Here is a 23,631-nt window from a genome sequence, read left to right as displayed (position 1 = left end):
TATGTAGTAGGAGTCTAGTTTTTAAATAATGCATGTTCAGAATTTTCCCTGAAGTCTTAATATTTTTATATTTAAGTTTTAACTATCTGACACAGAGTATAGTAAAAATCAAATAAGAATTTTCGTCACTCTCAAAACATATCTTCTTTATTTCTTGTTTTATTTTTGTGACAAGAGTTTCATTTGAAAGTCTGATCTTTTTCCACAAAACATGCAGGGTACCATTTTATTTATTGAAGCAGCTGGTACAAAATTACCCTCACAAGAATGTAAATGTGTGAGTTGCATTCCCCATTCACTTAATGGTAGCACCACCAGGATCCAGAGATTTCTAAATGCCAACATCACACAAGATAGTCTAATCATATTGAAGATTTAATTTTATTATCTGTTAAGAATAAATTAGAAAATAAGATCTTCACAGACTATATTTGTAGCCTGGTGTGGTGGTACATACCTTCAATTATAGCTACTTGAAAGACTGAGGCAGGAGGATATCAAGTGTGAGCCCCATTTTGGGCAACATAGTGAGACTGTCTGAAAATAAAAGCAAAACTAATTTTGCTTTTATGGGTAATACTAAAAGCCATTTTTCTTGTGATAATCCTTATAGTATTATATGGATGTTCAGTGATAAATAATTAGAAAGTTTAGTGATTAGAAACCTCTGTGTGCCTTTCAGTCATATTTGTGATACCTTTTTTATTTTTGTGCCATTTTTTCCTCTAGGGAACCCCCCCCCCGCCATTTTAAAATAAAAGTGGCAGTAATAATGAAATCTTAGATTACATAAGAAAAATCAAAACTGAACAAAAAATATAAGACTGTTAACTTTGTTACAAAGTCTGCAAATTAAAACTGACACCTGTTTTTGTCTGTCAGATATCGGCCTATAGGTAAAACTAAATAATGAAATGGGCATTCTCATATGTCTGTGATGTGTATATAAATTATGGTAAGACCCTGGGTTCAGTCCCCAATACCAGGGAGGAAAAATTATTGCATCTTTTTGAAAAACTATTGTATGTCAAAAGTAATGTTGGTTAGATTGTGTATTTTGAGTAAATATTTTGGTCTATAAGACCAAAATTTTTATTGTAATTTATGATAAATATTTATTGACTTTGTTAGTTAAATATTTTTTATTTTATAAGTCATTTAAAGTCAAAAATCTAACATTAAATAAAGCTTTAAAATATTGTCATATTTTATTATATAGCATCAAACACTAATTCTGTTTACTTTTTTATATTTATTATAACAGTTTTGTTTTACATAAACAATGAGAACATAAAGTATTAAGGCAGGCTGACTTCCTTCCTATTTCATTTTTCCCCTTCTTTTCCCTCCTTTCCTCTGTCCCTCCTTCCCTCTCTTCTTCCTTTTTTCCTTTTGTCTTTTGTAACTTTCATTGAAAAATGAAATTTGTTTGGTCATACATCCTCACTCTTTACAAGGATCTTCAATCAAGTTAGTCAGGATCTTTGGTAAACCTCAGAGATTGGCCTGCCTATCTCTCTCTGCTTTTCCCACCTTCTGCAAGAGCTGCTTAGTTTTATTAATGGGAAAGAACACGAGGATAGGAATTTCTGTTCAGTGACTTTACTAACAATATTTTGTCTCTTTTTTTAATATTTGTTTTTTAGGTATAGTTGGGCACAATTTTACCTTTATTTTATTTATGTATTTTTTAATGTGGTGTTGAGGATTAAACTCAGGGCCTTGCACATGCTAGGAGAACACTCTACCATTGAGCCACAACCCCAACCCCTGTCTCTTCTCTTACTAGCACATTTACTCCCTTTTGATGTGAAAGTTCATGGGAAATGAACTCTCTTAAAATTTGGATGCTTCTATCTTGTGACTTAGAGTCAATATTTAAACTTACCTAAAGTGTAACCTCCTGCAAATACTGAGTTAATTTCTTTTGCTGGTAACAATTTCTAGATAAACTATAAATGCTAATTTTTTTTCAGTTAATTCAGAAATACTTCTTTAGGTTTAGTTAACTTAATTTCTTCAGGCTCATACTAGATACCTTTGGAGTACAGAGGATAGTGATTTAAACTTAATATTTTCAGATTTAATATTTGAAATATTTTATGAATATTAATTTTATTGAGTGAAAAATTAGCCATTTATGAATTGAGGTGCCTTTAACTATTTTTTTTGTCAATAGGGAAATTTTAACAATATCTATGTTGTGCCATAGATAATTTAGCTAATAGGCTACATTTAGATATTCAGTGAGTGCATGATTTTAGTGTAGCTGTGTTACATGTTACCAGACTGTCTCTTGCTTCTGTTTGTTGTCTGGAAGCGTGTGTCATTTATCATGATAATGTGTGACAAGCCATGTCAATAAAAATAGGGTCGGGATTGTGGCTCAGTGGTAGGACATTTGCCTAGCACATGTGAGACATTGGGTTCAATCCTCAGCACCACATAAAAATAAATAAAATAATGTCCATCTACAACTAAAAAAAATTATAAAAAATAATATAAAACATCTTAAGTCATATTTATAATTATTAGTACATAAAACTAACATGGCCAGGCATAGTGGCGCATGCCTGTAATCCCAGTGGCTTGAGAGGCTGAGGCAGGAAGATCCTGAGTTCAAAGCCGGCCTCAGCAACTTAGGTCCTGAGCAACTCAACGTGACCCTGTCTCTAAATAAAATATGAAAAAGGGCTGGGGACATGACTCAGTGGTTAAGCACCCCTGGGTTCAATCCCCAGTACCAAATAAATAAATATGTATATCCCTATTAGAAATAATTTTTTAAAAAATCCTTGGGATAACAACCTGTTAGTAAGTATTTCTTGTAGATGTTTATAGTAGTGTTTAGATAGTAGAATAAAATTTGAAGGAAAATATGTATACCATGCCCAGAATATCTCTGGAGGGACACATAAGAAGCTATGGTTTCATCTGGGAAGCTAAAACTGAATGCATCAAGAACAGTAATGAGAGGAAGATTTGATTATCAGTATACTTCCCCCAGTCCATTGTCAGTTTGGAATTTTGTTACATGTGATCTAATAATAGGAAAAGGGTTAAATTCTAGTTACATATATTTAGTTGAATTTCATAATTATTAATAATAGAAAGTCTGTAATTAAGGAACACTTATAAAGTTTAAAAAAAAAAACACAAAGCACCAACAACAAAAAGGAGCAGGCCCAGTGGCACATGCCTGTTATCCCTGTGACTCTGGAGGCTAAGGCAGGAAGATCACAAGTTCAAGGCTATCATCACATCAGCAATTTAGGGAGACCCTATTTCAAAAAAAAAAGGTATGTAGCTCAGTGGTGAGGTGCCTTTTTGTTTAGTCCTCATTTTTTATTTTATTTATTTTATTTATTTATTTATTTTAAGAGAGAGAGAGAGAGAATTTTTTTAATATTTATTTTTTAGTTTTTGGCGGACAAAACATCTTTGTTTGTATGTGGTGCTGAGGATCGAACCCGGGCCGCACACATGCCAGGCGAGCGCGCTACCGCTTGAGCCACATCCCCAGCCCGAGTCCTCATTTTTTAAAGATGCTTAATTATACATATAATCATATTCTGCCCCTTTTATTTTTAGACTATCTTTTTATTATTTTTTTCCACAGTACTAGGGATCAAACCTGGGGCCTCTTAAGTGCTAGGCAGTCATTATACAGCTGAATCATATTCCCAGTCTACTGTTGATTCCTTATTTAGTTGCCTTATCTGAATGACATTGGCTCTTTGAAATACACTGAGATTTCTTTTATGACTTAGTATCTGGTCAGTACCTCATGTGTACTTTAAAAAGGTATGATTTCTGTTTTGCATGCAAACAAAGTCTCTCTTTTAATGTTTCTTTCTCCTTTCCCCACACACATATGGACACATATGTTCTATATGTATGTTTTATGTGTGTTTTTATTATGCATATATGTATATTAGCTATACATATATATTAGTTATACATATAGTGTATCTACATATATCTAGTTTTCACATTTTTCTCTGCTTACTAATTATTGATCTGTGTAATCTATCATTTCTTTTTTAAAAAAATAGTTTTTTTAGTTGTAAATGGACATAACATCTTTATTTTATTTATTTGTTCTTATGTGATGCTGAGGATCGAACCAGTACCTCATGTGTGCTCCACCACTGAGCCACAGCCACAACCCCATAATCTATTATTTCTGATATAGATATGTTAAAAATCTCATCAAGATTAAAGATTGTGAACTTCTAAGAATTTTGACTATTTTTACTCTTCATTTTGAGAAAAATACAAGTTTGTATTTATTATAATTTCTTGGTGACTGTGCCATTCATTATTGTGCAGTATCCCTAGTTAGGCTTATTAATGTATTTTGCATTAATTTTCACCATCTTATAGCTATTAAAATGAGAACCAAAAATCTTGTGCCATAGAAAAAATGAACAACGTTATGTCAACAGTTGTTGTGTCAGGAGGTGGGACTTAAAATGCTGCTTTTCTTCCTGAAATACGACTCATTGTATTCCTATAATTTAAGTTTTTGTGTTAAATTTTAACCTGAATATAAACCATTTTAAATGCATTTTAAAATTCTTAGTTGAACTTACTTTTTAGCAACATCTAATAATCTTTTTAAAGCTATTTAGTGGCAATCCATAATTTTAATAATAAATGCATTTGTTCTAGTGATTATTTAAGGTTAATATATTACTGATGCTGAAGTTATGTGATAGATAAAATAGAGGAGGTGAATTTAAAACAGAATTTTAGATCTTATTCTTCTTTCTTTGTTTTGTTTCATAAAAGGAAGGATTACGGCCAGGAGATACAACCAGCACTTTCTGTGGTACTCCCAATTATATTGCTCCTGAAATTTTAAGAGGAGAAGATTATGGTAATAAATACATAAGTGATATTTCAGCTATTGCTAAGTGGGTGGTTAAATGTGGTAACAAATATATTATAGTAAACTACAGCATTTTAATACTGATCTTATTAATGTAAACTTTCTTGATTCTGTTAAAATATACATGAAGACCCCCAGACTCTGAAATCAGTGAGTAGGACTTGGTGGTCTATAGGGGTACAAATTTAAATAATATTTTATTAATGATGAACACTGAAGAGTGATAGGTACTATTCTGAGCAGCTTATATTATATTAAATAATTTAATTTTGCAGCAACCCTCTGAGGTAAGCATTGTTGATTCCCATTTTACAGATAAAGAAACTGACATACAAAAAGTTTAAATAATATGCCCAATGTCCTAATGACTACAGTGTTACAGAGTAAGGGATTCATAACAGCAGCCCTGTGATTCCAGAGTAAGTCATGAACTAGAAGGTTCTCCAGATTTTTTGGGATATTTCCCTCAGAAATCTGTAAGAGGGTAGAAAGATTGGCTGGCTGTCAGGCACCAGAAAATAAGTTTTCCTCAAAAAGGATTTGACTTTTTGGGTTCTGGTCCTATGATTTCAGCAAATGTAAAGGGGGATGTGGTACTTTTGACAATTGCTCAGAATATGAATTCAGGAGTCTTTAATCAGCTAGCAAAAAAAAATCAAGTTTTAGACCAAAGAAGCTTATTCTCCAATGCTATATAATTATATCCTCAAAACAAAATATTAGATAGTGGGCATGAGTCTGAAATTATAACTATATTTGGAAAAAAAATTATGTTTCACTGCCCATAATTTTATATTCTGATGTTCTTTTGGGCACTTTCCTTTGATGGTAAGTGACATATTTCTGTAATTCTCAGAACTTACTCAGATAGTTATAATAATTTAGAGTTTGCTGTCTCATTGTGTTTATTTTTTTATTATGTGACAAAACATGAACCTCCAATTACTGACTAACAAGCATGCAGAGTGGATAATTTATTGCTTTAAACTTTCTTTCTGAAGGTTTCAGCGTCGACTGGTGGGCTCTTGGTGTACTAATGTTTGAGATGATGGCAGGAAGGTCTCCATTTGATATTGTTGGGAGTTCTGATAACCCTGATCAAAACACAGAGGATTATCTCTTCCAAGGTAATTTGCAATACTTTATAGAGATTCTTTGTGAATAACCTACTCTAGACCACAAAGTGTGCTTAGGGTATTACTTTGAATAAGAAAAAGGATAATAATCTGAACAGTATACTCCTTACTTAATGAGATTTTGATTTTTTTTTAATACATCCTTCCTGCCTCTGTCATCTCCAGTCTCATCTGCAGTTACCTTCTTGTATTCACAATCATTGCAAATGATTTTATTAGCTGATATATCACAAACATATATGGAAGAGGGAATCCTATGGCTAGAGAGGATCATCTTCATGAAACCTGAAGCTGAGGATATAAGTTCACAAATATTATGTGGGGCATAGAGTACCAAGAAGATAAGAGGGGTCAGAAGGTGGAGGAGGGGAAGGCTCATGATGGGAAGTACAAAGAATTGAGCATGACGGATAGGCAAAAAGGCCTCCTAACGCATAGTCCAAAGTGTGGCCATGGATCCTGCATTTAATAATTACCAATCACAGAATATGAATAGGCATTTATTATACTAGGAAAGTTAAGCTGAGTATGGTGGGACACACCTGTTATACAAGCTACTCAAGAAATTGAGATAGAAGGATCCCAAGTTCAAGACTAGTCTAGACAACTAAACAAGACCTATCTCAAAAGAAAAAATTAAAAGAGCCTAGCATGTTCAGGACCTGGATTCAATCTCCAGTACAGGAAAAAGAAAGAAAGAAAGAAACCCAAATGGGCCATGGAATATGTGAAAAGACCTTCAACTTCACTAGTATCTAGAGGAATGTATATTAAAATATTAATGATGTGCTTGGGTTGTGGCTCAGTTGCAGAGTGCTTACCTAGCATGTGTGAGGCACTGGGTTTGATTCTCAGCACCACATACAAGTAAATAAAGGCCCATCAATAACTAATAAAAATATTTTTTAAAAAATTAATGATCTACCATTTCACACATTTGGCAAAAATTTTAACGTTTAATAATCAGTGTCAGCGAAGGTATAAAGAAATTGGAATGCTCAGACGCTGCTAGTGGGAGTAAAAATTGACACAATAGCTTTGGGGAATGATTTGGCATTGTTTAATAAAAGTAATTGTTATATGTGATGCATTTTATAAATATTAACTACTTCAAACTTAATAACAAATCTTCAAAATAAGTATTATTTTCCTGGTGAGGAAACTGAGGCACAATAAAGTAATCAAAGAATAAAACATTCTCATAAATGATACTACAGTGCTTAGATTAGAGGCCATATCCGAGGAGAGAGAGGTAATGGAAGTACAAAAGTGGTTTAGTTGGGTATGTAATATCTTATTTTTATTGTTACAGTGCCTTAAATATCTCAAAACAAAAACTTAAAAATCAAAGCTATGTAAAGGTTCAACACAATGCTATGATTTTTATCTTTCTAGTTATTTTGGAAAAACAAATTCGCATTCCACGTTCTCTGTCTGTAAAAGCTGCAAGTGTCCTAAAGAGTTTTCTGAACAAGGTAAAATTTGTGTGTAAATATCTTTTGTGTTTTGTTTCTATATAAATCAAACCAGTAAGGAGAAAGAAGCCTAGGCAACTTCCAAACAAGCAAGGTATGCAACTTTTTCATTTATGTCTGTAATACCTCTCTTAACCAAAGAGTAAATGACAGCATTAGCTCCTAAGATGATTTTTTCCTTTCTACTTTGCCAGTGTAATTTACCCCCAGCTACATGTTACTTATGAATTTTTTAGTGTATATTTTATGTATGTGTGTGTATATACCATATACTCAGTAAAGGAAGAATTTAATATTTGGGGTTAGGCACAACTGTACTTTAAACTATTTTCCCATTTTTTCTGTTATTATCCACAGAATTTATTCATCATCATGTACTTTTTGAGCACTTGGGCAGTAATATTCCCTATAAATTGTTATATTGAAAACCCTATAATTAGATAAAATTTAGAAGAAATGAAATCCTATCCTAAAAATCTGAACATGATTTAATTGTTGCAGTTTGTGGGCTAGAGAAGTTTTAGGACCTAAGGTTGCAACTTTTGGTAATGATAAATTCTACTTTTAATGAGTATAAGTTGGTATGCATTTACTACTAAGATAAACAGGTAAGATAATGGTGAATTTTTTTTATGTTTTGCTTTTATGTTTATTTTTTAAATATGTATTTATTTTTAATTTTTTAACTTTAATGTTTTGCTTCTGTGTTTATTTTTTATTTTTATTTATTTTTAATTTTTTAACTAATGGTGAATTTTTAGTAAAATCAGAAATTGAATAACTTGTTTTAAATAAATACATTATGTGAGGAAAGATTTAAACTTGAAACCTAATCTTTCACAAAGTGAACAATTGAAAGTGAGAGGGTTAATATGTAAAATAAAATGTTTTTTGTCAGAAAGAAAAACAGGAACATGTTCTCATTCATAGTAATAAATAATCCAAGACTTCATAATTTGTAGACTCCTTTACTTCAGTGATTCAGGTAATGGTTATTGTCTTACTCAAATTATGTTTTGTTGCTGTAATTATAGCATTTACCTTTAAAATTGAGCTAAAAATGAACCTATTAACTTTGGTGGTTTCCATATTTTGATTGACACTAGCCCATGTCAGAGAAACAACTGGTTGCTGCTCAAATGATGCTGCTTTTTCCTCCCACTTTTTCTTAAGCAAGGAGTGGTGACCATTCTCCACTTAAGTGACATAAGAGCACTGAGGAAATCTTACATATCACAAAGTCTGGATAATTCAACTTGGGTCTAGTATTGTACTTTCTAGAAATAAAAGGTAGATAGTTTCAGCTCAGAAATAAGATATCAATTAATAGGCAGGAAACTCTGGTCACAAAATTGAATTATTTTGAAGCATGACATTTACCTAATTCTTAGAACATTTTTTTCTACCATAGGACCCAAAGGAACGATTGGGTTGTCATCCTCAAACAGGATTTGCTGATATACAGGGGCATCCATTCTTTCGAAATGTTGATTGGGATATGGTTTGTAAATTTTTATTGTTTTCTGTATTAGGTTTTATTGATATCTTGGGCCAAATTTTACTGTCTTAAAAGAGTGTTGAAAAACTCATATGTCACAGTTTTTTAATGTTACTGTATTTTTTTATATCTTTTTAATTTATTTTTTTAATGTGTTGCTGGGAGCGAATCCAGTACCTCACACATGCTAGGCAAGCACTCTACCACTGAGCTACAACCACAGCCCTCATGTATCACATGTATCAGTTTAAACAACTGAAAACAACTCTCTCAAATGCTTTTTAAAAAATATTATTGAAATGTTAAAAATTAATTTATTTTGATTAGGTATATATGACAGCAGAATGCCTTTTAATTCATTGTACACAATTGTAGCACAACTTTACATTTCTATGGTTGTACACAATTTAGCATCACATCATATGTGCAGTCATACGTGTACCTTGGGTGGTAATGTCCGTCTCAGTTCTACCATCTTTCCTGCCCCCTGCACCTCCCCTCCTCTCCCTCCCCTTTGCCCAATCAAAGTTTCTCCATTTTTCCCATGCCTCCCCTCTCCCCGTTACGGATCAGCATCCACTTATCAGAGAGAACATTCGGCATTTGTTATTTTGGGATTGGCTTACTTCACTTAGCATGATATTCTCCAACTCCATCCTTTTATCTGAAAATATCATTATTTTATTCTCTTTTAATGCTGAGTAATATTCCATTGTGTATATATACATATATACACCACAGTTTATTTATCCATTCATCTATTGAAGGGCATCTAGGTTGCTTGCACAGTTTAGCTATTGTGAATTGAGCTGCTGTGAACATTGAAATGGCTGTGGTTACTATAGTATGCTGATTTTAAGTCCTTAAGACCAAGGAGTGGGATAGCTGGGTCAAATGGTGGTTCCATTCCAAGTTTTCTAAGGAATCTCCATAGTGCTTTCCAGATTGGTTGCACCAATTTGTAGTCCCACCACCAATGTAAGAGTATGCCTTTCCCCCCACATCCTCACCAACATTTTTTGTTGTGTGTATTCTTGACAACTGCCATTCTGACTGATTTGAAGATGGAAAGATCTCTGATGTTCTTGGATAGGCAAAATTAGTATCGTCAAAATGGCCATACTACCCAAAGCACTATACAGATTTGGTGTGATTCTAATTAAAATCCTAACATCATTCCTTATAGAAATAGAAAAAGCAATCATGAAATTAATTTGGAAAAATAATACACCCAAAATAGCCAAAGCTATCCTGAGCAAGAAGAGTGAAGCAGGAGACGTCACAACACCAGACCTTAAACTATACTGCAAAGCCATAGTAACAAAAACGGCATGGTATTGGCACCAAAATAGACATGTAGATAAATGGTACAGAATAGAAGACACAGGGACAAACACACATAAATACGTTATCTCATACTAGACAAAGGTGCCAAAAACATACAGTGGAGAAAAGATAGCCTCTTCAACAAATGGTGCTGGAATAACTGGAATCCATATTCAGCAAAATGAAAATAAACCCCTCTCTCTCAACATGCACAAAACTCAACTCAGTGTGGATTAAGGACCTAGGAATTAGTCCAGAGACCCTGCACCTAATAGAGGAAAAAGTAGGCCCAAATCTTCAATGTGTTGCATCTTCTCAGAAGAAGATATACATTCCATAAATAAATATATGAAAAAATGTTCAACATCTTTAGTAATTAGAGAAATGCAATTCAAAACTACTCCGAGATTTTGTCCCAAGTGCTTTTTTAAAATCTTCGCAACTAAAACAATTATAATATTAATGTAGTAAGAACAGGTCATAATATTGTTGAGGCTCATATTAATGTTCAAATTTGCAAATTATGTCCATTGTTGTTGTTATCACATAGAGCCAGGGACAGTGGCCTATGCCCATAATCCCAGGGACTCGGGAAGCTGAGACAAGAGAATTGCAAATTTGAGATCAGCCTCAGCAACTTGATGAGACCCTGTCTCAACATTTTTTAATCATTTTTTTAAAGAGCTGAGGTTGTAGCTCAATGGTATAGTGTCTCTGGGTTTAATTCCTGGTACCATAAAAAAAATTATGTATGTATGTATGCATATGTGTGTATGTATATATACATGTACATACATAGATATATACATAAATACATACATATATATATCATGTATATTATATATCGTATGTGTGTGTGTATATATTATAGACCATGTGTGTGTGTATATATTATAGACCATGTGTGTGTGTATTTAGAACCATGCCTAGAGAAACATCAGAGCAGAGGAAAAATTTAGGTGTGGAATTTTTCTAAGAATGTAGATTTGAGCTGTCATCTAATATGTCTTTTTAGATGGAACAAAAGCAGGTGGTACCTCCCTTTAAACCAAATATTTCTGGAGAATTTGGCTTGGACAACTTTGATTCTCAGTTTACTAATGAACCTGTACAGCTCACTCCAGATGATGAGTAAGTAATTCTGTATACCGAAATATTTTTAAAATTGTTTGAAAACCCATTTTTAATGGTTACACAATGTTTTATTATCAGATTATACTATAATTCATGTAGCCAGTAGGTTACTGGATATTTGAACTCATTATATATTATCAATTATAATAGTAACTGTCATTATTCTTTCTTTGCTTTACATTCATTATCCTAATTCTCACAACAACCTTGTAAACTAGGTATTGTCATCTTCATTTTACAGATGAGGAAACCGAGACTCAGAGAGGTTAAGCAAAGTTACACAGCTGTCAGGTGGCAGAGTCAGGATTCAGACCCAGATCTGACTGACTGAGGCCTCTGCTCTTTCCACTGTGCTGCACTGTTCCCCATTTTGATGATGAGCATCTTTGTCTGGGTTTCTGTTACTTTAAAAAAATTATACCATTATCAAATTTAGCCAGCAGTGATCCAGTGTTTTTTTTTTTGTTGTTGTTGTTGTTTGTTTTGTTTTTATTTATGTTGCATCTTTTAAAATATAGGTTAGAATAATTTGTGGATATTTTGGTCATTTATCTGTCATTACAGGTTCATTCTCTGTAAACTCAAGGAGGCCCATTTGGTTGATAGTCACTTCACTTATATCTTCATTCTTATCATGTTCTTCACAGCAGCTGTTCCAATGGTTTATATTTTTTAGAAGGCTTCATTCCTACCCCTGTCTCCATCACTCTTAATGGATTAACCTTGCCTTAAGTTGACTTCACTAATTTAGACCTCTCTGGTTTAAGTTCCTTTTCTTGCTCAGGTATCCTGATTTTACCCCTAAATCATAATCCCTCTTTGAACCAGAATACTTTTTTTCATATTTTCTTTTCAAACATTTAAAAAGAATAATTAATGAATGCTCATGGTAAAAGAAAAATAAACAAGCAGTATCTCTGTCTCTTCAGAGTAGTCAACAGAGATTGTCTTTGTACTTTCTTGCTGCCAACAAGTCAAATTGACATCTTAATTTCTAAATTACAAAGCACTTTTTGGTCAATCTTCATCTACCCTGATATCTATAAGGTACTTGACACTCAGGGCCTTGCCTTAGGTAGTACTGCCCACCCTGGCTCTGCTTCATCTCAGCAACTACTTATTTGTCTTATATTTTCCTTTCCCTTTGAGACCAGGCTGCTCCATGGTTCTATGATTGCCGCAGTCTGGCTGGGCACAAATAACTGAGCCACGACAAAGCCTTGTAGGTTCAAACAGCAACTCTTTATTCCCAGACTCTCACCGGCACTCTGCACACACTTCCCGGGAACGCACTCCCTCCACCAGGCACTCTACACACACTTCCCGGGAACACACTCCCTCTAAGCGCCAATTCTCATGGAACCCTGCGAGAACTCAACGGGAACTCCAAAGTAGCGAACTCCAAAGTAGCGGGAGTCCCGAGGCAGCAGGATCCCTAATCCGAGCAGGATCTGCCCAAATCCCAGAGCTGCCCTATTTCCAGCAGGAGCTGCCCTAATCCCAGAGCCGCCCTAATCTGCCCTAATCCTGGAGTCGCCCCAATCCCGGAGCCGCCCCAATCCCGGAGCCACCCTAATCCCTGAGCACTTTTCAACCATTCCCTCTATCAAAATGCCAGGGGTCATTCCGACTAAACTGTGGCTCTCAACATCTCCCCCTTCTGTTTAATTAAACAACAAGCATGTGGTTTAGGGACTGTGCCTGTCTTAAGTTGTCCAATACTACATATGGTCCTTACCCGTCATCGGATGAGCTGACCTCAAGGCGTCAGGCTCCTGTCTTAGGTTGGTACCATTGTAATTGGATCTTACCCATCATTGGCTACCGTTCCAGCATACAGCCATACTTGTGGATAGACCTTTGCACCACTGGAGGGGTGGGGTTCTTTGCCTCACCTCTGTTGGCCCCCAGATTTGGCCTTTGCATCAGTGGGGGGGTGAGGTTCTTTGCCTCATCTCTGTTGGCCCCCAAATTTGGCCTTGGTGCCAGTAACGGGGTGAGGTTCTTTGCCTCACCTCTGTTGGCCCCCAAATTTTAGACCATCACAAGCAGAAAGGGAGGAGGATGCAAAATGCCATGGCACCAAGCCAAATGACGGCTCTTTTTGGAAAAATTGTACCACCAACGACACCATCAGCAAAGATACCCCAGCAATACCACAATTCGCTGCACCAACAGATAGTTCATAATGCATGCAAGTGATACATAGTCCAGGCAAGTTCTGCAAGCAGTTCAAAGCAGAGGAATCCATTAATATGTCCATTTCCTCCCAAAGTAAATCGACTCCTTGATTGAGCATCACTTGTTGAGTTATTATTCATTGATGCATCAGTTTATACAGTTTACTGTGATAGCTATCAAAGAAGCTGTAGTTTGGTTTTATCTTTGTCTTCACCGGCACTGGGATGAAGATAGGAATTCTAGCAATGATGGCTAAAAAACAATTATGTAACATTCCAGCAGGCACTAAAAAGAAAGCAATTTTCTAAATAATTTACATTATCCTGAACGGAATTATTAAATATAATGAAAATGAAAGGTAAAAGTAAACAAACAGATCTGTTAACCTCCTTTTTTGTTCACATATTAAAACAATCCTCAACAGCTGTTTACCCAATTTAAATTAAACCATTTAAATCACATGAATAAAAAAAAATTCGGATCCATTTTTTCATGAGTGCTCTTCATATATATGGACATACGCACATACAGACATACAACACAAAACAGAAGTATGCACACATAACATACAACACATAAGACAATAGTAAAGGCTTTGTAGCTTTACACAGGTGAAGTCTCCATTGCAATATTTAAAAACTCCACAGTCAAAAAATAGAACTGATCAGAAAAACATTAACCTAGGTCTGTATGAGCTTAAAAAATAAAATAGAACTTCATGATGTGGGAAAAGACAATAATAAAATAGATATTGAAAAAAACATCCTGGTTAAAAACATCCTGAGTTTGACTCTTCTTATGATATCCCATCCTTCTTCCTGTAACTTGCATATGGGTTTGAAGGTATTCCCATAAGCAAGCCCCAAGGTTTTTTACATTTGAAATAGGCTTTAATGGTGTTCATTATTCATTAGCCTCCAGGTGTGGGAGAATCACTGTCGCAGATGTAAGAATAGCCAAACTGGAGTTCTGAATATCAGCTGTTATGGATTTCAGCCAAATCATCATCTTTTTGGTCTGTAGAAATCGCTTTAGTTAATCCAAATTGGCTGCTGTTCTCCCTGTGGAAACACACAAACAGATCCCCAACTCCAGACAATCACTGGGTCAGGACCTTTCCATTGTCCTGTTAGAATATCCTTCCAAAGTACCTTGGGCTTATGTACATTTTTTGGACACATATGCCTTTCCGCAGCACAAAGCCCTGATGAATCCAAATTTTAAAAGTTTAGAATAAAAAGGGTTATTTAAAATTTATCTTTGGGGGATATATACCACTTTCCAATTCCCTCTTTTTGCTTTAGTAAGTACATTTTAATAGTTTGATGAGCTCTTTCAACTATGCCTTGTCCCTGTGGATTGTATGGGATTCCTGTTAAGTAAAACATTAACTGACTTTACTTCAGGGATGATGTTCCAAAATATCCTATATGCATCCTTTGGAAATTTAAAGATCCTTTTAAATTAAGTCTTCCAAAAGCATTTGCCTTAGTTTTTAGAATTACTTTAGTCTTTTTAATTTTTTGACGTGATTTTAAACCAATTTCCTTCTAATTTAACATTTTCTAAATTGACTCTTGTCTATAAATTTTAACACCCTCATCTGAGACTTCTAATTTCTGCACCACCAGAAATTAAAGTTGATGGGCTTTTTGAAAAAATTACTAATAATCTCCTTGTTCTTTTATTTTATCTAATATTTGACTTTAAACTTTTCTCTTTTACCTTTTTCTATCTTGAATGTCTGTATCTAATAGTTGTCTTAGCTTTTTGTATTTTTTATCTGAAATATCTTTATTTGACATTTTAAACCATTTTTTATCTTGTTTCTATCTTCTAGTTTTTTTTCTAAGGTTTGTACATTTATCCTTAGTTGCTTTTTTTCCTCCTAGTTTTTTGTTTGTTTGTTTCCTATTTTGTGGGTTTAAAATTTTTGTCTTCCTACATCTTTTCTATCTTTCTACATCTTCTCTTTTATTTTACCTTTCTGTATTTCTGTCTTTAAAGTTTTCCACTTCAAATTTTTAATCTTCTTTATCCAAATATCTTTTATCTTATTATCTTCCCATTTTCATGGTTGTTTTTTTTTTAAGTAATGCTTGTAAGATTAACTAGGCTTCAAATGACACAATCTTTCCTCCACCATGAAGGCATCTTAACCACCTTCAATTTAACCTTTTAAAGCCTTTTGTAACTTAGACATTTTACAACTTTTTACTTTACCACACAAAGATTATCTCATCTAGAAACATTTCTTTTTTCTTTAACCTTTTATATTAAAATATATTTCCACATCTTGAATCTTTTTATATCTCTTTTCTAGCCATTAACCCTTATAAAATTTCTGATTTAGACAAATTACTCCACTTTAATAAGATGAAATACTTTCATTTTTTTTTTTATGGTACTATAATACTATAATTGAAACCCAACTGAAACTTCTTATACTCTTTGTATATAAATTACACCTGATAGAATCTTAACTCTTAGTAACCTTGTTTCAGCAAAGACACAGACACAAAGCAATATTAAACTTTTTTTCCATTTACCAATTTATGAAAACACACATAATGTTTAAATATATTACCTTATGGAACTTAATAAGTAAAGAGTACTTGATTTTATATTTAGTGGTTGATGTTTCAATACTTTAGCTTTGTAAATTAATCAGATGTCTGTAAAAACCAAGATCTTAGAAAAGTGTAGTAAACAGAATTAGCCATCTCTTTCTTGTTGAAGAAAAATCTTTTTACAGGATACCATGGTGGTCCCATTGTGATATATTTAACAACTCCTCTTTAAAAAGCCATGGGCTACATTTTTGTATTGTGTCAACATATGCCTTAACTGTTCTTGGTCTTACTGGGGTGCCTCCTTCCTCTAACAATTTCTCTTCCTCGGGGGCGAACAACTTCAAACTTTGAGCCAACCATTTTCCCCAGTTTGCCTGAGAAAGTTCTAGGGACAGGCAACTTGAAATAAAAACAAAATAAATCAAAACAAGAACACATTGTTTTTTGAAATGGTCACCCATTTTTTTTTTTTTTTTTTGCTCTTCCTCAGGGGCGAGCAATTTCACTTACCTCTAAGCTTCAGGTGTTCCCCATATGGGCCACCAAATGCCGCAGTCTGGCTGGGCACAAATAACCGAGCCGCCACAAAGCCTTGCAGGTTCAAACAGTAACTCTTTATTCCCGAACTCTCACTTGCACTCTACACACACTTCCCGGGAACACACTCCCTCCACCGGGCTCCGCGTGCCAGTTCTCACGGAACCCCGTGAGAACTCAACGGTTACTCCAAAGTAGCGGGCGCCCAAGGCAGCAGGATCCGCCCCAATCCTGAGCCGCCCTAATCCCAGAGCAGGGTCACCTTTAAACCATTCCCTCTAGCAAAATGCCAGGCGTCATTCCAACTAAACTGTGGCTCTCAACATATGATACCCTTTGCTCTATGCAGTAAGTACCTTGGAGATTTCAGCTAGCCTTGTAGCATGGATACTAGCTTTTTAAAAGATTCCTAGCTAAATTAACAAATGACTATTAAGCAAAAGGCACTATTCTAAGTACTATATATTCAGTGATAACCAAAACAGTTCAATCTCACAAAAAGCTTCCTATCTACTAGAAGAGAGAGAGGTATCATATCATTCTGTGGCAGCATTGTGTATTGGAAAGAACACTGGATTTAATCAAAAGATAGGAGTTTGAATCCCGATACCACCTCTTACCAACTGGGTAACCTTGGGTATGAATTGCATAACTTCTCTGAGCCTGCTTTTTCTCAAATTGTCTACCTCACAAGGTTACTGTGAAGAATAAATGAGTGATGGTCTCTGAAGCATCTAGCCCCTGCCCTGATCTCTCTCCTGAGCTGCATTTCCATCATCTCCCCAGTTTGTCAGATGTCAAAATATATCAAAGTCAAAAAAATAATGAATATTTATGGCCTCTTTTTCTGTTATTACCAATAAATTTTGTGTTATTCACTGATTTCTACTCACTGTACCTCCCATGTTTTCCTGTCATTCCAATTCAATATGTCAGTGATTGTTGCCTCCTCTTTTTCCTTAACAGATTATGTAATACTGCATTACTAAATCTCTGTTTTTCCTTTGCTTCATCACTTGCCTTTTCTCATTCCATTTCCATAACCCTCCAGTTCCAGTCTTACTCAAGTCATACCAAGAGTTGTATCAGCTTCCTAATTGATCTCCTTCACACCTTTACTATGCAGCCTATTCTTATTATTTCACCCCATGAAATACCATTCCAATTCTCAAGCCCTTTAATCAGCAGCCTTCATAATTCCTGCATTACCAGATAATATCTATTCTCTTGGCTAGCATTGAAAGCTTTCCCCATCGGCTCTGGCTTGACTCTAGCCATCTCTCTCATTTAACAAATGGCATTCTGATCAATCTCAGTTACTTACCATTCCCTGGTAGTGAACATCTTTGAGCTCTCTTTGACACTCCCTGCTCATGCTTATATATTCCTCCATTGTTTTTACTTACTGAACTTTTCCCATCTTTCAGATGTGAAATCTAAAATATAACTAGATCTTTGATAAATTAAGGCAAAACTCCTAATGTAAACATCACTGACTTTTCAATCTCACCATTGTCTTCCTTCCAGCATCATTTGCCATTTAACACCCTTCTATTGCTATGCACCAGCTCTAATAAATTATTTGCCTTTTTCCAGACCTACCATTATCTTGCATAATTCCATTTATTAGTGTGTGTAGGATAAATGCTGCCGTCCTTGATTTCTTCAATTAGAAGTCACCTCTTTCTTTAGAACTATGGCTAGAATAGGACTTTGCTTATCATGCATGAAATTTAACAGGTACTGCTTTCTCATGGCTTTCCAGTGTATTGAGTTACCCCTGCCTCTTTAAAGGAGGGGGTTGTACCTTCTATAACTTTGTGCTCTGTGGTGCATTATGTACATTTAGGTATTAAAATGTTTGATAGTATTACTGTTAAGGTATATAAAACTAGAAACCCAGTGTAACCGAATGCCAACCTCTGCCCTGTGTGACCCAATTTCTCCCTGTGGTGTTCTCTCCTTATTCCAGGTCTCTCAGTGTACTTGTTCCTATTGCCTTTTCCTTTTGGCTAACTTCTTCTGGGCCTTCTCTTCACCATCTTCCATCTGGCTGTTGAGGTGACTACTAAACTGGATGCTAATTCAGATCTGAATGTTCACCTTAATTAAGAATGTTGTTCAGGTCAAAAGTTTAAGATTAATTGGAGTTGTGATAACTTGTACTTTTTTATTACCAGTCCAGTTTTGAACTACCTTTTGGCTCTGAGTCTGCTTGTGGGATTATTAGCCCTTTTTTTTGGTTTTAGTACTCTTCTTCTAGAAATGTTTTGGGATGAATCTAAGAACTTATAGATTTTTCTCCACAATGTATGTAATTAGTCCTATGTTTTGTATTTAAATTTTATCATTTAAATTAAAGGTTGAAAATCTTATGATGAAAATAAATTTATTTTTCTTTTAACAGTGACATTGTGAGGAAGATTGATCAGTCTGAATTTGAAGGTTTTGAGTATATCAATCCTCTTTTGATGTCTGCAGAAGAATGTGTCTGATCCTCATTTTTCAACTGTGCATTCTCCTTATGTTGCCATTCAATGCATGGATAAGCTTGTTACCAGCCTGGATACAATTAACCATTTTATATTTGCCACCCCTCCCCCCTAAAAAAAACACAGCAATATCTTATAGACTATAAGAATAAATTATTACATTTAAATATAACTGAAAAAAATTAAAACTAGCTTTCAGACAATCATGTCAAAATTTAGTTGGATTGAATCTTCAGAGGCCAGATGAGTAATGAAATTACCTTTTTAATTTAAAGGAAATAACCACTATTTTAAAACAAATTATCTGTTGCATTAAGGCACATAGTGGGATTACATCATAAGCTCCTCATAATTTTTGTCATTCTCTGTTAATTTGGAATAAAAGTTTAATTCAAAATGCAGCAAATTTTACATTACCTGTTAGTTTCAGAGTTCTTTATGTTTAACATTCAACTATAAGATTTCTCGTTGTCTTGTATAATTATTAATTTTTAAGGCAACACTTACTAAATTGGTAATAAAACACATTTCCTTAGAATTGGGCATTACAGATTCCTCTAGGTTAAAAAGTAGACATATTAAGAATCAGATTCCAAATCATTAGCTATTTTTGAAACACTGGCACAAATGATTTTTAATTTTATTTTTTTTAACAATAAGAGATTGTTTTTGAGCTTATCCTTTTAGTGAAAACTTAATGTTAATATATGTGTTCAAAAGACACAGAATGCAGTCAAATGGAAAACTGCTAGGTATATAGAAAAGAAAATAATAGACATTTAAAGTAGATACAGAAAAGTGCAATGGTAATATTTATTTCTTACTGGAGAGTGAATCCTGCAGTTATTCTTTATGATCTAAATAATGAGGAGGCACTCATTTGTTACCAAACTTGTAAAAGCATTCCATTTATTCAGTGGAGGCAGAATGTATAATATTCGTTCCTTATTTAGTATACAGGAAATTAATTTATCTTCTAAGTAGAATGTCTTAACTTCACTAGTTTCTTTCCCCAAAACCACATTTTTGGTACTTTTGGGTCATGTTTATGGAATCCTCAATGAAATACAGAATAAAAAGAAACCAGTAAACATGAATAAATGTTTAGAGCCACACATACACTCAAACTTATCACAGTTCTCTCTCTTTAACTGAGTTTTTATTTAGTAACTAATACATGTAATACAAAGTAGAATACATTTCAGGAGCAGAGTTTTTCATATTTTTTATTAATATTGGTGTTTAGTAACTTAGTATTTGAAGAGGTGCCAGATAAAGCATCCTCCTGTTGTTTATTTTAAATATCATTCTTATGAAAAAGGGCTTTAAAAAAGTAACCATAATCATCTAAATAAATAACTGTCCAATCTTGGTAAAATGTAATTTTAGGGAAGCTATCTAATTTTAATTTTTTTAAATTTAGAATGATTTAAAATTTATAGACATTTAATAAATTTCTCTGTCTCTGAATACTGCATTTCATTAGAAATGTAATATTCCAGTTTGTGGTCACATATTCTCCTTTCTTCAAATAAATAAGTCTGAAAGCAGTGAAAACCTCAAAGGAAAATGTTTATATACATTTGCATGTTCATTTGAGAGGTGTTTATGTTTCTCTTAATACCTGAAACTTGTTTTAAAACAAAAAGCAGTATTCACTTCATTTCATAAACTTATATAGGGAATTCTGACATCTTGCACCAGAAATGTTCATGGTCTTGCTTTTAAGTGGTGCTGTTTCCCCTGGGGCAGCTTAGAATGTGGCATTATCACCCAGGGAGTTTGTTTAAAATGCAGGGGCCAACTTAGAATTTTGTTGGGCCTTTGGACCTCATTTTGAAAAGTAATTTCTTCAAATTCTTTTTTGTCCTGTGGTTAAATATTAGAAAGAGCATTCCTTGTAAATAAAGAGCAAACGGCAAGGTATAACCTGTCTACATTTTTAAACAAATTATAAATGAATGATTTCAAGTTAGGTCTATCTTCCCCACCTTGCCTGGCAACAAAAGCTATCAGTTTTCTACCAATAATATACAAAGGATGAGCATTTTTGTATGATATAGTTTTAACCATTATTCAGGGTAATCTTTTATTTTAAAATCCTTTTTTTTAACTAATAAGATTTACTGTGTATATTTTATACAGAATTACATTACAAATGTTTTTAATTGTGTTATTTTTGTCTTTTAAGTGCCATGCCGGTTCTTTTTGTGTTATGTAGAATTTCTCTCAAAATACTCACCAGGGGAATCAGGCAGTGGATAGTCAGAATGGTTGGTGTATTTGTGTTCTAGGAAATAATTTATTTTGCATAAGCATGTGGTCAGATCATTTTATGCATATGCAGCCTGGATTGGACATCAGGTATATTATGCTCATTCTGTGCCGGTACAATTACTTTATCAATTTGTTTTGTTTTGACTTTTGTCATGTAGAGTACTGCCTTGATCATCATAATGTAATCTGTATTTGTATACCTTTTTTTTTTTTACATTAAAAACTTCAAATAAAATATAATACCCATAAGAAGTGGATTGTTTTTTATCATGCACCATGTCAAAAATTTGTGTCAGAATAAGGTGTGTTAAAATGTGCTCAAGAAAACAAAATGAAAATTTAGAGTTTGGAATTTTTGCTATAATTAAAATAGCAGTCCAGTAGTACCTATGCTATAGTATAGACATTCACTCATCGATTAAAGTATTCCCTAGAGTATTTTTTTTATTTTATTTTTTAGTTCTAGGTGGACACAATATCTTTATTTTGTTTTTATAAAAAAAATAAAATAAAATAAATACTCTAGGGAATACTTTAATCCATGAGTGAATGTCTATACTATAGCATAGGTACTACTGGACTGCTATTTTAATTACAGCAAAAAATCAGTGCCTCACACACACTAGGCAAGCGCGCTACCACTTGAGCCACATCCCCAGCCCCTCTAGTGTATTTTTAATTTATTCTTCCTTTTTTCTCTTTCGTTGGAAAATAATTATTAAGAAGCAGGCTGGTGCTGGGGCTGTAGCTCAGTTGCAGAGCACTTGCCCAGCATGTGTGAGGCACTGGTTCTTTTTTGTGTGTTTTGTTTTTAATATTTTTTAGTTGTGGTTGGATACAGTATCTTTATTTTATTTATTTATTTTTATGTGGTGCTGAGAATTGAACCCAGCACCTAGGCGAGCACTTTACCTCTGAGCCACAACCCCAGCCGCAGGGGCACTGGTTTTGATCATTAGTACTGCATAAAAATAAATAAATGAATAAATAAATAATTATTTAAAAAGAAACCAGCTGAATAGAACATTTTAATTGGCTTGATTGATTGATTTTAGTGAGGATCGAATCCAGGGGCTCCTTACCACAGAACTACATCCCAGTGTTTTTAAAAGTTCTTATTTTTTACTTTGAGACAGGGTCACATTAAGTTGCTGAGTCTGGCCTTGATCTTGCAGTCCTCTTGCCTCAGTCTTTCAGATTACTGGGATTATAGGCATGCATCACCCACTGTACCTGGCTTAACTGGCTTTAAAACTGAAGCAAATTATATTGTTATGTGCATGTACAAATATGTAACAACACATGCCACTGTTATATACAACTATCATGTGCCAGTAAAAATGGGGGAAAATGTTACATCATAGTCTAGGATGAAAAAAAACTGAAGCCGATTTAAACAGATGTTTCCCATATTATGTTCTGCAGTGATCTACTCTGTTCTAGAAGTCTGGAACTTTCTCAGTAATAGTTCTGTCCACATATAAACAAGTATAAGTATGGTGTGCCATACTTAATCTTTTAACCTAGTGGTGTCTTCCCTTCATAAGGAGAATGATGTCTTAAGTGCCTTTTCTTTTTTATTGTCAAAGAGCAGGAGCCTGTACATTAAAACCACTCCTGTTGGGCTGGGGGTATAGCTCAGTTGATAGAGTGCTTTCCTTGCAAGCACAAGGCCCTGGGTTCAACCCCCAGCACCAAAAAAACAAACAAACAAAAACCCCACTCCTGTCTTCTGTATTATTTTACCCTAATTTCAACTCTTGCTTAAAATGGAGTTAAAGGCAGTATTAATAAGGTATTGTCTGTACTATTCCCTGTATCACATCATAAATTTAATTGTTTTCTTCGAGTTAGTAAAACCCCAAAACAGCCCAAAGAGGAACTTGAAGCTTCAGCAAATTTTGGATTGAAGCCTTTAGTCACTGGGGCAACCTGTTTCTCCCTGAAAGGTAAAACCAGTCTACAGTCCTGGATATTGAACAGCTTGGTTTCTGGACAACACCCAGCACTGAGTCATTTGACCTTCTGATGATCTTTTGTAGATTTACTCTCCTCTGCTGTGGTACTTATGGATTGGTTAAGAACCAGATAGTCTGAGTAGTTTGTAT

General features: G+C 34.2%; 1 protein-coding gene across 1 annotated transcript in view; it reads left to right on the top strand.

Moving 5' to 3' along the window:
* Positions 1-21,758, top strand: part of Prkci (protein kinase C iota) — a 68,329-nt gene extending 46,571 nt beyond the window's left edge. The window contains exons 13-18 of the mRNA XM_076868944.2: positions 4,795-4,882; positions 5,896-6,021; positions 7,426-7,505; positions 8,917-9,006; positions 11,345-11,460; positions 19,162-21,758. Coding sequence (XP_076725059.1) covers positions 4,795-4,882; positions 5,896-6,021; positions 7,426-7,505; positions 8,917-9,006; positions 11,345-11,460; positions 19,162-19,249 — 588 coding nt within the window. The 3' untranslated portion in view covers positions 19,250-21,758. The remainder of the gene's footprint in view (positions 1-4,794; positions 4,883-5,895; positions 6,022-7,425; positions 7,506-8,916; positions 9,007-11,344; positions 11,461-19,161) is intronic.
* Positions 21,759-23,631: the final 1,873 nt, after the last annotated feature.

This window comes from Callospermophilus lateralis, chromosome 10, assembly GCF_048772815.1.
Source record: "Callospermophilus lateralis isolate mCalLat2 chromosome 10, mCalLat2.hap1, whole genome shotgun sequence".
Taxonomy (NCBI): domain Eukaryota; kingdom Metazoa; phylum Chordata; class Mammalia; order Rodentia; family Sciuridae; genus Callospermophilus; species Callospermophilus lateralis.
The sequence above is the reverse complement of the archived record's forward strand: the minus strand, read 5'-3'. Positions and strand labels throughout refer to the sequence as shown.